The sequence below is a fragment of the Pyrgilauda ruficollis genome, unplaced genomic scaffold (genome assembly GCF_017590135.1).
Source record: "Pyrgilauda ruficollis isolate IOZ18807 unplaced genomic scaffold, ASM1759013v1 scaffold5, whole genome shotgun sequence".
Lineage (NCBI taxonomy): Eukaryota > Metazoa > Chordata > Aves > Passeriformes > Passeridae > Pyrgilauda > Pyrgilauda ruficollis.
In genome coordinates this window covers 4,690,699-4,708,535 of record NW_024526599.1, presented here as the reverse complement: position 1 = coordinate 4,708,535, position 17,837 = coordinate 4,690,699, and the positions used below count along the sequence as shown (strand labels likewise).

The 17,837-nt window shown below is 40.4% G+C and overlaps 1 protein-coding gene across 1 annotated transcript in view; it reads right to left on the bottom strand.

The window, feature by feature from the left end:
• The window catches only part of MND1 (meiotic nuclear divisions 1), a 41,331-nt gene extending 23,494 nt beyond the window's left edge, over nucleotides 1-17,837 (bottom strand). Inside the window, exons 1-4 of the mRNA XM_041479974.1 lie at nucleotides 17,799-17,837; nucleotides 15,626-15,691; nucleotides 14,677-14,734; nucleotides 12,922-13,070 (exon numbers count right to left, since the gene is read on the bottom strand). Coding sequence (XP_041335908.1) covers nucleotides 12,922-13,070; nucleotides 14,677-14,734; nucleotides 15,626-15,691; nucleotides 17,799-17,801 — 276 coding nt within the window. The 5' untranslated portion in view covers nucleotides 17,802-17,837. The remainder of the gene's footprint in view (nucleotides 1-12,921; nucleotides 13,071-14,676; nucleotides 14,735-15,625; nucleotides 15,692-17,798) is intronic.

Genomic DNA, 17,837 nt, shown 5'->3' with positions numbered 1-17,837 from the left:
GTGGCATGACAGAAGAATTAAAGACATCCATTTTTTAATTATTTCTAACTTGCAAAGTTATTTGCTTTGGTTTGAAGCTCACTGTGCGTCATTTCAGGCTAAAGGCAAGGCTAGTTTGCTTTCACCTTAAACAAAAGCAGTTCAAGAGCTTTAGGGTAACATTAAGCAGTAGATAGGTGTATTTCTTTTCTATGTGAAAACTAACTCACTACTGAAAAACTTAAGTGGAATTGACAGAAGGCATGGAGAGAAAGTACTTCAAAGCATTCCTCTAGATTTTAAAGAAAGATAGAAAAAATTGAAGCTAAAAACAGACTAATAACATATAGAGAGGAAAATGCAAAGATCAACAGCCAAAGAACAATCTGAAAATATTGAAAACAGACCTTTGTGTTAAAGAAAGGGACAGAACATTACTAAAAGAAATCACTTAATAGTTACTGTTGACTAAAACTTTAAGAGGAAGAAAAAAGTCCTGAAGGGGAGCACACTGAAGTGCTTAAGAACTGCTTTCTTAAGTACTACACTAAGCATGCATACAGCTACTCTTTTTACACACACAGTCACAAATCCATGCTTCCCAGGGTTTCCAAATACATGTAAGCAAACTTTGGAGCCAGCTGATCATGGTCTCAACAGCGTGGAGAGCCCTCCTGTGACGTGCAGTACTGTGGCCTCTGCTCTGATCTCAGGATGCTCTGTATCACCCATGAAATGCCATTTCTCCATATAACCCACATAGTGAACTGAACTACAGGAGGAGCTGCCACCAGGTCCACTGGGACCTCAGTCAGGGATGTGATAAACATCCCATTAAACTCTTAGTGAGGCACAAACAGCAAACATACACTTGCTACGTAAATACAATTAATATCTATTTTTTATTATCTTTTAACATTTGTGAGAGGAAGAGAAAGCAGCATGCAAGGTCACGCCCTGAGTCACTCCAAGTCATTTCAGCAATAAAAGTAGGGATTTGTATTTGGTGGGATTTAGAAGGAACAACTAGGAGACTGCAATAGTTCAGGAAATACAGCTAAGAACAAGAGTAGAGATCAAAGCAAGATAGACTAAGAATTTTTAACTCATAAACTGAAGAATAACCAAGATTTTTTTTCAGCAAGAAAACATCATAAAATGGAAGGAAAACAGACTGTAGAAAAAGAGAATGGAAGAGTTAGGGCCTACCATATTTCTGTATTTGTAAGAACTTCTCTTTTTTAAATACTGCAATATAGGTATATTGGAAAAATGTTCAAGAACTCTCTTCTCTTTATGCATTATATAAATTTTACCAAAAAAATTTTTAATGCAATCTTTGAAAGAGTCAATTCAAAACTTGGGAGAGGATAGGGAATAAACTCAAATTTCTGGAGAAAAAGGATCACAGAATTGGTCAGGTTGGAAGGGACCACAGTGGTTCATCTGGTCCAACGTCCCTGCTCAAGCAGGGTTGTCCTAGAGCACATTGCACAGGACTGCATCCAGATTGCTCTTGAGTATCTCCAGAGGGGGAGACTCCACAATCCGCCTGCATAACCTGTGCTGGTGCTTGGTCACCTGTACAGTGACCTTCTTCCTCATTTCAGGCAGAACTTCCTGTGCATCAGTTTCTGTCCACTGCCCCTTGTCCTGTTGCGCTGCACTACCAAAAAGAGCCTCGACCCATCCTCTTGATAGCTACACTTTAGATATTTATACCAATCAGTCACCTCTTCTTGAGGCTGAACGAGCCTGGCCCCCGCAGCCTTTCCTCATAGGAGAGATTCTCCAGACTCCCAACCAACTTAGTAGCTCTTCACTCCAACTTAGCAGCTCTTCCCCCCCAGGAGTTCCATGTCTCTCTTGTACTGTGGAACTCAGAACTGAATACAGAACTTCAAATGTGGCCTCACCAGGGTTGAGTAGAGGGACAGGATCACTTCCCTCAACCTGCTCTTCCTAATGTATGCCCAGGATACCACTGGCCTTCTTGGCCACCAGAGCACACTGCTGGCTCAGGGACAGCTTGCTGTCCACCAAGTTCTCCGGGTCCTTCTCTGCTGAGTTGCTTTCCAGCAGGTCAGCCCCTAGCCTATGTTGGTGCATGGTGTTTTTTCTCCCTGAGTGCAGGACCCTGTGTTTGTCCCTCTTGAATTTCAGAAGGTGGCCAGATGTAATTTTAGATGGGACTTGGCCTTTCAAGTCTCATTCCTACTTCTCCTGACCACCTCTCAATACTCACTCCAAGTGGCCTGGCCTTGCTTCTGTCTCCTAGAAACGTTTTGCTTTTACTTGAGTAACGACAGCAGTTAATCTGCAGTTCATCTATGGTGGTTTCTTGTGCCCTTGGCCTGACTTCTTTCTCATTGGGATGTATCGTTCTTGAGCCTGAAGGAAGTGAGCCTTGATCATCAACCAACTCTCTTGGACCCCTCTTCCCTGCAAGGCCTGGTTCCCATGGGATTCTTCCAAGAATATCCGTAAAGAGGCTAAAGTTAGTTCACCTAAAGTCCATGGTCATCATCTTTCTTGCTGTCCTGCTACCTCTTCATCCAACACTGACCTCTACAATCTTGTGCTCACTAGAGCCAAGGCTGCCCCCAACCTTCACATCTCCACATGACTTCCTTGTTGGTTACTATGAGGTCAGTCAGCACACCATTCCTTGTGAGATCCTCTACAACCTGCGGCAGGAAGTTATTGTCAATGCTTTCCAGAAACCTCCCGGAGTGATTGCATATTGCTGTACAGCTTCTCCAGCAGATGTCAGGGTACTTAAATGTCCCCCACAAGAACCAAGGCCTGTGCCTTTAAGACTTGATGCTAATTGCCTGTAGAAGGCCTCATCCCCAATCTCCTCTTGATCAGGCAGCCTGCAGCACATATCCACAACAGTATCACTCTTTCCACTCTGCTCTTTTATCCTGACCCATAAGCTCTTGACTCCCTCATCATGGTCATTAAGACAGAGCTGAATACATTCCCTTTCCCCCATAACACATGATATTTACTATTCAAAATAAAAGGATGGTACACTGATTATTTTAAGTAAATAACACTTGCTCCAAAACATCATACTACTAATCCTGCCAATGTGTAAGTTCTGTCTTTTTTAAGAGGGACCAAAGAGATAACAAGTGTGAATTCTTAAGTTTAGCACTATAAATATGTCAGTGATTAAAAAAAAGTATCTGACACTCATGCTGTATGAGTGGAGGTTTTTTTCAGGGGACTAAACTGAAAAAACATCTCCATACAATTGTTTGACAAAGCACTACAAAGACTCTCAAAAACTCGTAATTCTTAAGTTAGATCTCTGCACTCATAAGCAGTATTTCTATGTTTTGCTAGAGTATCCATGTGGGAAAAACTGATTTACTTGCCCCTCCCACAAACACAATTCATTTTGCATTTCAAGATTAAATTTAGGTCTATAATCCTGATTAAGTTAACATGCTAACAGATGAGAGTAAGCTGAAATACGATACAGTAAATTAGGCATGGCTCTGTTCTCAGGCCATGCTGAATATGAGTCCTGTTTTTTTTTTTTTCTGGTAAATGAAATAAAATGTGGGGTATTCAGAAGAAACAAATGAGAAATTCCCCCTCCATAGGAACCTTCACCCATCCATGTGAAGGTTCAAATGTACAAACCTGATATTGTTACCTGCAATTATTTTTAAAATATTATTATACAGCAAATCCTTCTCCATTAAAACTATTTTAATTCAATTATTTTCCATCTTTTTAGATTTGCCATAATAATTAAGTTAATTTAGAGAAAATGTCTTGCCAAGAGCTTTTGTTTTTGCTTCATTCATTTGCAACACCATTTGATAAGTAGTGGTTACGCAGTAACTGCTCAAGGCCAACCTCCTTAAAAGACAAAAGGTGAAAGAAACAGTTGTGCAGGCTCAATGAAAGAACTGAATTTCTGTGGTTGCTTTCAGAGTTGGCGTAATTGGCACGACCAGAGGGACAGATGGCTGTCTACTCTGATACAAATATCAAGTACGCCCCAATCAACCCAAAAAAACGCCAAACCAACAAAAAGCAGCTGAAACATCTCATTCAACACTGCTTCACAAATTCAAGCAATCTAATAAGGAAAGCTGAAAGAACTTCAAAAGACATTCACATGACTGACAGAACTACAGGAAATTTTCATACCTGGATATGAAGGATATGCTTGTTACTGAATATTAGGGTTTATGTTATTTGTATTTATAAACCTACAAAGTCCAAGGTGGTAGTTAATAGGTCTGTTCAAGGCAGGAAGAACATAGAAAGATGTTTTCCCTTGAAAAGAAAGGGAGAGAATGAAGAGAAGTTTCAATTTTTCCCTAAAGGGTTTTTAAAGATTGCGATCCGAAGCAGCTGGACCATACACTGACAATGCCTTCAGGGACTAAGTAGAACAGACACAAGTTAAAACACAATATTCATGCAATATTCCCTGAGCTCACATTTGCTTAAAGGCTGTAAAAACCAAATCAAACTTTATTCCACAGCCTTCTAGAAATGCCCAAATTCTACATGAGATATTATCAGTAAAATAATAAACCTCAATAAAATACATCTATCAAACTTCAGAGTTTTGACAGCAGTTTTATATACTGACTTTTTACGCCAATTTTGTCATTTTTAAGTAACGCTTAGACAGATCACCCAGCCGTCTCCAATTCTGGATACAAAGAAGAATCTTTCCATGTGTTCAAAAATAACGAGCTGTTTGGCTGTGACAAGAAAGACCTTTTCCTCTAAAGCCTCCTTGCATCAAAATAACACATTTTGGCTTTATACTCTTTGGTTTTATGTTTAGTTTTTCTTTAATTTTATTTCTTTCAGAAAAGGAAAATTCTATGAAGTGAGACTTCTATAATTGCTTGCTGGTAGCTCATTTCTACATGCATGTTAATTTTCTAAAGTAAAATATGCTATATTAATTGAATTAAAAGATTTTAAGGTGAAAGTCAAAGTTTACATTAAATAGGACTACAATTCACTGTCTCCATCAAATCCAGCTTTGAAAGTAGTATTGGCTGCCTATCATCAGGCAGGATGCTTCTGGCCTTACAGTACAGGCAAACTTCCAGACAGCACAGAACATTTAAGCCTTTAAAATTTCTTGGGATGCTGCTTTTCTGCTGATCTGCTGAACTGCCATTCCCAGTGGCCATGCTGGCCATGGGGCACAGGGAGATGTGCAGGGTTGTGTTTCTGCCGGACCTGACTGGGCTTCTGCAGTGAGAGCCCTGTTTTCACTTCCAGTTTCTTTTCATTTCAGATTAATAATTTCACTGCAATGCCAGGAATGGAGCTAGCAGCCAGAGTGCAAACCTCTTCAAAAAGGTAAACTGTGTGATGATATTACCTAAAAACTTCAGCATCACACACAACCCTGTTTGAAAAACCTAGTGGTTTTCTTGCATTATATCAGAATAAATATCGATATAACCTTTTTAGTATAGTAGGAATCTTCCTTCAAACCTACATTAAAATCTTCAGTTATTACAGAGACAGTTTTTTTAAAAATTGCTCTTAAATCATGCCAATTTTACCTTATACTTATCAAGAAGGAAGGAAAGTAAAACCTACATTTCACAGTTGCCATCATGTTAGTTACATATTAACAGTAAAAGGAAAAGCATGAAATTCAACTAATGAACACCAAATTATGAAGTTGCTTAATTCCAACAGAAGCCTCCAGAGCACTGTATTTTTAGAAATCTGCTATGAGACCAGTAACTAAGCTTACTCTCCAGGGCTTTGTAGCATGCCGTAAAACATAATTCCAGAAGGCTCTAATAAGCTACAGCATTAGAAGAGCCTTCTCTGACTGGCATTTTAGGACATAGTAAATGCAGAATCATTTTAAGATATCACCTTTTTCAAGTGCAAGATGCAGAAGTAACAAAAATTGTGGAATACTTTAATAAAATTTTATTAGCATTTTCCAGGGGACTAATAGAGGGAATAAGCCTTACAGGATCAACGAACAAATGGGCATAGATGTAATAAACATATCGACAACATTTAAATGATGCAAATTCTCAGCCTCTTGCCCTAATTGCTGTAGCTCCTCCTGGATGGTCTGAAGTGAGTTAGTCATACCATACCAGCTCTGCAGTAAGCCATTTCTTTTTGAGTCTGGTCCTTCAGTTCACATAAAATGTACACATCAGTGAAAGCCAGAAGGCTGAACATGGGAAGGGTCACTAATTGTCTCTGTTGGGAGAGTAATTACTGTGCATGAGAAATAAAAAAGTGAGTCAGCACAGAATGGAATCACCCAGCTCACTGGGGCTGCAGACTATCAAAATGGTCAGGGCAATCCAAGGAAGAATAACTAGCTAACTAACTAGAAAGCTAAATGATGCATCCTCAAATAAGAGGGGGAAAAAGGAGGCTCACCATGCATACGGGAAGACTGCTCTAACAGCTTAGTCAACACACTGGGATCCTGCCTACATATTACAGAGTAATAGAATGGTAAGGGTTGGAAGGGATCTTAAAGACCATCCAGTCCCAACTACCTCTGCCATGAGCAGGCACACGTCCCACTAGACCATGTTGCTCAAGGCCTTATAATAGCATTAAAAGAAACACCTCTTCAGCCATCAGAATTTCATTTTTCCTGGAAAGGAACAATTTATTACATTTTCTGCAACCTAAAAAAATTAAATTGTAAGCACACATATGTCTAAATTACTGAATGAGAAAAATGTCTAAATAAGTAATTCCTAACACAAGTCACATGTGGTAGTTCTGCAAACGTCGTTCTCTGGTTTAAAGGACAATTCTTTAACCATGTCATCATCTACTCACTAAAAATAATAAAAAATATATGAAAAAGATAGTGCTAAGCTTTCTAAATGTATTACAGCAAAGCTGAAGATCACGATAAACCTTAAGACATTTTATGCCCACAAGTCCTTTTTTTCCAATAAATAGACAAAGAATTTTTAAAAACACACTGAATACAGCTTTTCAATGGATAATGTGAAAATATTACACCACAAAAATAAACTGTTCAGTTGAAAGCATTAAGCCATGGATTCCAAAGGTGTTGCACATGTACCTCTAGGAATAGCTCATCACTGCTGAGAGGCAGAAAAACCCAAAACAGTGGGAGCCTGCATTCAGAACTATGAGAGGCTGAAAACTGCAATAGAGACCTGAGGTGTGTGAGGAGCTCTGCTAAGAGCTGATGCTGCACCATCTGCTGAGATCATTTCTACAAAGCAATGCCAAAAGCTTGCTCCACAGAACTAGGTCCCACAGGCTCTCCCTGCTGATGCAAAGCTCCATCCAGGGCACAAAACTAGTCCAGTATCTACAGCAACATCACCAACATCAATGACTTCAAGCACCATCAGGCCTACTACTCCTCCCTGCACATCTGCCATCTCCAGGGATTTGTACCTCCGTTCAGGATTGGTTACTTTTAGCCAGCTACTGCTGAGCACTTGTACTTAACTGCAGTGCAGGATCAACCTCCAAACCAGGTGGAAATACCCCGACAATTGAGTGAGTCAATGGGATGAAGGAGGAGGCTGCTCATACTGGAACAATGAGGACAGCAGAAGTTTCCTGAGCTTCAGTCAGTGGTCTCAAGCAGATTTATTCAGCAACTTTCCAGTCACAGTATTTAAGGAGGAAAAATATATCTAAAAGGATAGAAATAAACCAAGCTGTATCTTGAAAGAACATTCTGATGGTTAAAACTCAAAATTCTTTTGTGTGCATTCTAAACAAAGAAGGTTCTCTCCTTTTACTTATGTTGTCAGATATCTTCAGGAGGCTTCAAGCCAGATTACTCACAATATGAATATTTTTTCCATTAACTGTTTTCAAAAAATGTGCTTTCCTAACATAAGCATTTCCTAATGAACATTCCCTTCATTGCTTTTTTACTAAAATAAATTCTTTCACTTTTCACATTTCAATGCTCATTAGTACAATTTAATACATGTGAAGTCACTTGATTTCAACAAGTTCATTCCTGGCCGGAGGGGTGCGGTTTGTTGAGATTTTTCTTTTTTTTTTTTTTACACTAGCTGGCAAATGCGAGCCAGGATGTACCCAGTGCAAATTCTCCCCTTGGTTCAATATATGAGTCATGGGAAGTGAAAATCCCTCCTTTTACCAGCCCTAGGGCAGAGATTTAAGGAATGAAACATCAACTAATCTTTTCTACCTTAACTAACAGTGGCCCAGTGCAATGCTTAGTGGGAGAAGAACATTGCCAGAAATTTCTCAAGTCTCTTGGTCATGACTATGTTGAAGCAAGCACAGGAAACAGCACAAAATGTCCATCCTGTATCCTGCTCTACAAAGATTCTGTTCCATCTCCGATGCAGTTCAAAGTGACACCATTTTGCTCCCAGTTGGAACAGCAGCTCTAACAGTTTTGGCTGTTAAACTTTCCCTTGTGAAAGCCTCAGAACACAAAAGATTAATCTACAAGAGAGCAACACCATGAGAAATGAGACAAATAATGACACAGTGAAATGACCAGTTTCAAACTGAACAGTGAAATTAACGCCACACTGAGGAAAAGAAACGAACTGGTTGTTTTCCCAAGCACTCATAGTACTGTCAATAGTTACTCTAACAACCACAACATCTTTGAAGTGCTTAGTATTTCAGGTCCCTCTCAGCACAGATGCAAGCATTTTGCCCAAGACACAGATGAAAAAAATGAAAGCAAATCTAAGCTGAATCTGTTTATACTAAGGCTACGTCAGAAAGATTTATCTTTTCCACACTCACAACTGTTATACCAAGAATAAACATCTTTTGTCAAACTATAACTGATCATAGGTAATTCCAGGCTTCTGAATCCAACAGCCAGAAAAATATTGATAAAAATCACATCATTTCACCTTTTCTTAGGGAAGGAAGACTAACCCCTCAGTTAGCTTCAACACCCCTCAGAAACTTCAAAAGCTCTCTTGACAAGTGAGGTTGCATTAAAATTTTCTTCATTTATAAACATTGTTAAAACATGATTTCTCAGTCCACACTCTCGCTCTTCTTTCACCATCTCACACCCAATCTAACCAAATGAAACTTCCACCTGCAAACAAACCAAATGTGTTTATAAACCCATCTCACCAAAATGCAGTTTCCAACATATTTCAGTTTTTCAGTGGTCCTCTTCACAGATGCATAAGCATAACCAAGAGGTGAAGAATAAGCACCTGACAGAAGGCATAAACCTTCAGGAACAACCACACCACTGCAAAACAAAACAATACAAAATCCAAAGGGACCTACTTAGCAATTCTCACTGTGGGAGCTATTGGAGGAAATAGCTCTAGCAGATGCTACACAAACTAAAGACTTTTGCTATCCTTGCTTTTCAGAAAAAACAGGAAGAGGCCCAAGCAGTAACTTGGGGTTAGAGGGCACCGTCAAGATCCTAATTAGATCAGCACAAGATCTGCCACATACATAAGCCAGGGATTAGTGCCCCTCTCCAAACACCTGCCTCCACAAAAGCAAGCCAAATGATGGGGTCAGGCAGGGAAGCTGTCAAAAGTAACTTAAGCATTGTTTTTAATTGTGGTATCTCTGCACACTGATCATGTAATATATCCTTCCTGGAAAAAGTCTGGAATACACAGAACCCCTCTGAAGTGCAGCTTAAAATATCCAGAAAAAACTGGCTTGATCTTCATTATGAATACCAAGCCAGACTTCTTTGCTTCTGCATCTCCAAGATGGGGTGTGGCTTAATAATCACTAAAAAATCTGTAACAAAAAAATTGCTTCAAGAACAGCTCCTTAAACAGTCTCCCACAATCACAAGTTCTGTAAAATGCAGAATGCTATGAGTAACAGGGCTGTAACTTTCTGAAGTACCAACTTATGCAGGCAAAAGGTCCTGTAGCAGGCCCAACTTGTCAAATATAAGCCTCAGTGCTGTGAATTAGTAGGGGAATTTGCATCATGAAGAAGCCTGTTCTGTTCCTCCACATTATTTTCTAATGACAATTCAGCATTTGAGATCACTCCTTTCCCTTGACTATTTACCCATGCCCTCAGGAAACAATGATAATGCCCCCTGGTAAAAAGCCTTAATTGCAGAATGAACTGAACTGCTGGATTTTAAAACATGCTTTAAGTAAGGCAGTCTGATTCTGGCTTTTAACTGCTAAACAAAGAGACCGACTCATGTAGTTAACAATCAATCTGGACAAGACACAGAGAGAAAACATCCCTCAGCATGCCACAAGCTCTGTATGGGAATGATCAAAGACAAGCAACATGCAACAGAAATGGTACAATAGCTGACTCTTTTCCTCTGCTTTGGATGTTCTGACAAGAAGTTTTGTGACAGTCAGTGACTAGATTTAGAAGTCCTTAAGAAAATCTGTATGTGTGCACATCAAGAAGAGTACAAACACCAAAAGAGCTAATTTGAACTTACAGACAGAACCTGTTATCATCTTGTAAAAACGTTCAGAGAGCTCTTCATTGAAAATGCCACCTTTCCCCTGCGTCAACAGAGAAGTTATTTTCAGCTAGTGAAAATGCTTTTCCCGGAAATGCTGAAACATTTCCAGTCTCATCAGAAAAGCAAGGTAATGAAGAGAAGTACTTTTGAAGACTCATACCATCATCTAAAAAGAGCTCTCATACCAATAAGCCCAGATTCAGCGGCAGGGCTTAGTTTGCAAATAAGGTTCTGGTAATAAAACTATTTCTGGAACAGTTTTATATGGCAGAATTGTTCATATCAGAATAGTATATTTCTACATAGAAATAACATCACAAATCAATAACTACATGCCTATTACACTTTCACAATAATAGATGTGTTTGTGTAAGTGAAAGTACATTTAAAGCAGTCCAGCATATTTTTGTAGGCAATTCCTGGATACTTACCATGGAGCACATTAGGCAGATTCTGCAAGATATTCCAAGGAAGATATTCATCAGGGAATGCCAGAGACCTGCTTGACCAATTATGTTCAAAATTCACAATGGGACTAGACCCAAGGGCAAGGACAACAAATATAACTTCTTCTTCCAGCTACTTGGCTATAATATGGAGCATGAGCAACAACAAAAAGGATCCAAGAGCAAATCATTTGCATTCAATGAAACAGTGGCACCAGGGAGTTTGGTGAACAGAGCAAGAGTTTTGGAATGTATTTTTCAGTTTCTCAGTTGGCAATTTATGTGCTGGCAGAGCAAGTAGCCTTGTCTAAAACTTGTGTGAATGTACTAATAAGTTGAGTAATTTTACTAGGATTTTTGGAATTTTACAATTCCAAGTCAGTGCAGAGTTAAACTAATCTGTTTCAGACAAATGAAACTCCACTGGAGTAAAAGCCAGTGCATTGTTACTACCAGTCTATAAAAATCAATTTAAGTCCAGTTGTGCCAGGTTAAGTCCATGCCTGAAAACAGTAAAACCATACTGAGCTAAGTCAAGCTCCCTTTTCAATTCAAGATGGGGGAAAAAAAAACTTTTTTATTTTGAAATAACTGTATAAATATAAAGAAATAGCTGAAGTTGACAACACTGTACATAAGACAGCAACGCCTGAGATTCATTCAGAGCTGTGCCTGAAGAAAATAATGGCTGTAAAAATGTTCAGATGCTACCCATAAATCTGCATTAATTCAAATGATTTTTGAAGAAAGAACATAATGCTAAATAACCACAGGAAGAGTTGGCAGTGCTGTGGTACAATCACACCACATGGTCTCAAAAAGCTCATTTGTTCATCCTGTTATGATATTCTCTCATTGCAAATAAACTGATGAATAGATGATTTCCCACTCCCATTAGAAGCAGAAAGACAGTTCCCAAAAAGTAGGAAAGAACCAGATCCACAGACAGCAATGCTGCAACGAAAGATGCCCTCCTCTTCTGAAGAGGAGCCTCTTCTGCCTCCCCCTGCCCTCTGCCCTGGCGAGGCTCCTCAGGAGCGCTCTGCCCAGTTCTGGGCTCCCCAGTTCAAGAAAGACAAGCAGCTACTGGAGAGGGTCCAGCAGAGGGCTATGGAGATAAGAAGGGGACTGGAGTATCTCTCTGATGAGGAAAGGCTGAGCGAGCTGGACCAGTGCAGCCTGAAGAAGGGATGACTTCATGGAAGACAGGGGACCTTATCAATACAAATACCTTAAGGGCAGGTGTCCAGAGGATGGAGCCAGACTCTTTACAGTGAGGCCCAGCAAAAAGACAAGGGGCAACTGGCACAAACACAAAGTTCTATATAAATAAGAGAAAAAAAAATCTTTGAGGGTGACAGAGCACTGGAACAGACTGCCCAGGGAGGTCATAGATTCTCCTCTAGAGATACTCTAGACCCACCTGCACATTATCATGTGCAACCTGCTCCTGGGTGAACCTGCTTTAGCAGGGAATTGGACTAGATCTCCAGAGGTCCCTTCCAACCCCAACCATTCCTTGATTCTGTGATTCATGACCAATTTGCTCTTCTCTCCTACTAAAAGTGCAGTATGGGATTACAGAAGTGCTCACAAATTAAGCCACCAATAAAAGCAGATGAAAACACAATGGCTTAAGTAGAGACCATTGCCTCATCTACTCAGGTTATGCATTCCAGCTGTCATCACTTTTAAGTTATTACCTCATGATAGCCTACATTATATAAAAGACACAAAAACATCCTGCCTTTGAGTCCTTAAGTGATACTTTGCCTCACGACTAGCACACTTTCAGCAGTAAGTAGACAAAGTTTTCTCAAGCTCCAATAAGAGCCTCCAAAGTTTTCCTTAGGTAACAGTAAGATAATGACAATGCCCTACCATGAGTGACAGATAATTCCTATAGTAAAATCTGTGTGTATGGACATGTACATTTGTACACATGAGAGATAAACAAGAATGACAAGGGGGTATAAGAAAAAGCAAACCCATTCAGACAAACAAGTATTTTTCGTAAAACAGATTTACCTGAGACTCTAACTCCTCCAATTTACGCTTCCTGGCATGAAGAGCTTTACTTGGAAAAGCCCAGAAATAATTGGAAGTTCCAATTCTATCAGTGTCCACCATGCCATCATCAACAAGGCTCTGCAGAATCTCTTTCACTGACATCGAAGCTAATAAAAGCAAAAATGTAAAATCAGAACTGCATAGCAGCTGGACTAAGGAGAATTATGAATAACACAAACTGCTACCTCCAATCGTCTTTATTCTCCTCCAGTGTCAGCTAGCTGGAAGATTTCACAAGGACAACATGCCCAAAGCTTCACTTGAAGGGATTAACGTCTCTGAAAGCAGCAGTTTGCTCCTAAACGCTGCTATTCTGCACATCTGCTACCAGATGTTTGCAAAACACTGCTCAGGAGTATTGCACAAAATACATGCATGTTACACTACAACACCATAACAAAGCCATGAGAGGTACCTGAGAAGTTGTTCTGCAATCTTAATTCTAACTTGGATTAACTTGTTTAAGTTTCTTGATTGGGAGTGTAATTACATTTCACTTTGTAATGCTTAACAAAGTATTTCATAGCAGCAGAGGCACTAAAGCCATCTGTCTACAGACTTGGGAAGGACAGATTCTGATTTTAATTATATTCACTTCCAATATAAAACATCATTTACACTCACAAGCATCAACATTTCTGAACACAACTGATCATTTCCTTTCAAACCTGTGGTATAATTCACCATTTTAAAAAAATGGTCCCTGTCCAACAAAGCTAAGTAGTTATGTTATCCTCCGGTGTTGCAGATATAAAGACTTCTGAGCTCAATTACAGGGTTTGGTACATGATGTTCAATTTCAAGACTACAGGGGGACCATAACATTTGGAAGCTATAGGCTGGATGCCAGGATGGGAACAGCTTAGTAATTTTTCTTTTCAGAGTAGCTGGGGCTTAGATTGTGTGGCTAAATGCCTTCATATGCAGAGACAGGATGAATTTGCACTATTCAAAGGTGTTAATGGCTTTAGAAACTCTAAACTCAATTTTACTGCAAATTACAACTAAACATATGCATTGACAAACCAATCAAGACAGCAGCGCAACTCTTCAGAAGCCCACAAATGCCTCTGTTAGCTGCTGACACAACTGAAAAACCCTGCTTTGTGATGTTCACATCTGCAGTTCTCTCACCAAGTTCATTTACTCTTGTGGTGCCACCAAGATAAGCTAGAGAAGGACAGTGGTAACTACACAAACATTATGCTTTGCCTCCCTTTTGTCAATGAGCATAGAAGAAAAACTAATAAGGAACATACAAAACAATCCAAGAGGACAGATAAATCCTCTTTGACCTAATCCTAAATCAACAGAGCTCTCAAGGAAGGTTTTTATAGAAAAGACAGACCCCTTCCATTTATAGCTGTCCAGCCATTTTTGGAGGAGAAAAGCTCAAGAGCACACTACCCATGTATATTTGGACTAGCATTTTAAATATTTGTGATATTACAGGCAGATATTTAATACCTGAGTGCAAACAATGATTTCATACACTGAGAATCACTGCAAGTCAGGCTGCTCAGGGCATAAGCAAGCCCCTATCCCATGTCACTTTTAACACTACAGCCCTGCCACTGACCAGTCTCCCATTCTAGCTATATTTTCCATTATTAAAATCACAAACCTAAGACTGTAGCCAGGAAAATTTACACTGTAGGACCTGTCCCAAAAATTATTACTTGCTCAAAAGAAATAACTTTCATAAATACTTACTAATCCCTTTTTCTTTTGGAGCAATCTTCTCTAGATCCTTCAACTGGAAGACATCTTTCTGTGCAAAACATGAAAGACATTTCAGTTCCAAATGGCAACATCATCTAAGCCTGAGTATTTTTTACACTAAATCAATGCCAACAAAAGCAAGTAGGAAATACACTGTATGTTTTGGTTTTGCTTGAGACCCTGTATATCTCTCAATAGAACTGGAAGCTTCTGAGAATTAAATAATAATAAGAAGCATACTATTATTGTAACAAGCCCTGCTCTTTCCTTTGGTGATTTGAAGTCATCATATTTCATCTCAAGATGAAATAGAATATAGAGAAATATAAAGCCCTTAAATCCCAAATTAGACTGTCAGCACAGATGCACCATATTGCTACAGTGCTCAAGTGTCACAGTAGCTTTTCTAAAAGGTAAAACATGGTGTATTACATGTGCCACCAATACAATTGTAGATCAGCTTTTGGATCTCCAGGTTTCTCCTCCCCCGGAGAAACCTTTCCAACTCTTCTCTCAGTTTTTCTAAAGCTCAGATTTCTTTCTCCTCCCATAAAATGCAGAGGAGAAACCTTTCCAACTCTGCTCAGTTTTTCTAAAGCTCAGATTTCTTTCTCCTCCCATAAAATGCAGTGAGATACTTCCTAATTTCCTGCTGTCCCCTCTTATGGTAACAGACTCAAAATGAGAAGATGTCCATAAGTAGTACACGAAGAATTTTAACACCACATGTGCATCTTCATTCCTTGGCTCCACCTGGGCATGAGCCACCTGATCAGAAGTTAAATGAATGAAGTTTTGCCCATGTAATTTTCACCCTGATGTCACAGGGCACCAGTGAAATGCTTGCCAGAATATAGAGTTCAGCTACATCCCCAGTAAAGCTCCTTTTAGGACCTGTTTTCCCACCAATGTAAATGCAGGACAATTACAAGTTACTTACTGTTTCAAAAAAAATCTCCATCATGCGGGCCCTCTTCTCTTCAAAACTCAGACCTTTTTTCTTGGACTAGAACAGGGTAAAAAAGAAAAAAACAAACCAAGACATTCAGCCATCAGAATAATTAGTATGTGCTCAGAATTCAAATATATTTACCTGTAAGTTATATTTGCCATCCTTTAAAATACCTTACCACTAAACTCAGACTTTCAGATAAACTCCTTCTTTGCAAATAATCTCTACACTAAGCTCATCTATTAAATGGAGAGACCTACCCTTAAGTTTGGAGCCAGCCATTCATATAACCCAATCCCACTCCAGCCTCAAGGCTCCTTGACACATATCAATCCCAAAATATGTATTTATACCAAATGCACACAAATGTTTAATAACTCTCAAAAAGACAAGGAGTACCTTCTGTTTGGTTTAGTTGTTTTGTTTTTTTTTTTTAAACTGCTTTCTATCTTGTGATATGCAGTCAGTAGTGTGAGTTGTAGGCCATTTGGGTTTTTTTAAGGAGTTAAAGAGCATTTTGAGGTATGCCTTTCTTCAAAGTTCCAAACCAACTTCATAATTGCAAGGTCACATTTTAAAAGTCATGCTACTTTTATTTCTTTTCTCTCTGGTTGTGTGACCAAGCATTAAATAACATGGATTCAACTACAGGCAAGAGGCAGAAATGGCTATTCACAAGCTGCTATCAACAATATGAAACTGAGAAACAGTCTCCTCTGGTCACTTTCAGAGATGCTATCTTGACGTGCCTCTTATAAAATTAGGGTATCAAATATTTCACAGAGAATTAGAGTTTTATTAATAGCATTTAGCATAATCCTCAACAACCCAAAAGCAGCAGCCACAATTTGAATCTGAAGTTTCCCCTTGCCCCACTCTGATTCACACACTGTGTGCAGCTACAAAAAAGGGAAAGGGGGATGGAAAGGGCCAAATAGGATGTTGGCAGCAAAAAGCTCTCATTTTAAAAAACAAACAAACAAAAAAAGGCATATTGTCACCTATAAATCAGTGGAAGTGGATAGTCTAATAACAAGATACTTTGAGAAAGACATGGTTATGTTTCCAAGTTTCCAACAGAAAGGAGTCAACACTGTTTTTACTTTTTAATAGCAGTTTCTTTTTAAAAGAACACAATCAGGCAGCACGTAACACTTAAAACATAGACCAAGAGCAAAATGGCCAGAGTGATTTACTTTTAAAAAACAAATGTAAAAGCTAGCTTATGCAGCTGCAGTAATACACAGACAAGAACAGAGGCAATTCAATATTCTATTTAACAAAGAGCACCATTACTATTTTTTAGTTTCCCTCTCTCCTCTTTTAGCCAGCGATACCCTAGGTCAGCACTGCTGTCTCCTGCGATGTCAGTATATCGCAGGATGAGAACCTGGAACTGCCACGAACATTCAAGTAGGAACAGGAACAGAAAGCAGACGGATTTAACTTCCACCTCCGGCCTCCTCCAAGAGCCCTGACACCGCCAGCAGCAGCAGGAACAAACCGCGAATGGACGTGGAACGAAGCGGTGCTTCTGTGCTTGTAGCTACGCCCCTCGGGCGCCAAGTTCCACACCGCCACTCCAGCAAACAGAGCAAAACAAGGAAGCCAAGAGCACTCTCGATGGAGGTTATGGACTTTCACGGCAATTCCTACCTCACTGGCAGGCATTCCCCACCACAAATATTAACGACACCACGAGCATCCCTCTCGCTGCCGCTCCCACAGGCGGACAGAAGAATGCGGTGCACTTGCGATCCGCTCTGCCCGCTCCCACCTCCCCACAGCCGCAGCCAGAGGCTCAGCCTGGCCACCCTGGGTTCCGTGTCTCGAGGGGAAGCAGCGGGCACCGTGCCCACCTCGAGCCACAGCCACGGGGCTATGGCCACTCCCGCGGCTGCCGGCTCGTTTACATCGCTCTTCAACAACCCAAAGGCACGGCCCACGCCGTGCCGCCGCTGCACCCTCAGAACCGGCACCGCGGGCCTCCCCGGAGCGGGAGCCCTGCTCTCCTCAGAGCCACCGGGGCGGGGGGACAGCGAGGCGCGGGCGGCCGTCACCCGCCATCACCGTGTTCGCGGCTCCCCCTGCAGCCCCGCAGCCTTTGCGGGCACCCGGGAAGGAAAGCGGGGCGAGGCGGAGGGCGGGCGGCCCCGCTTACCATGTCGCGGGCGGGCGGCGCGGTTTGATTCCGGCGCCA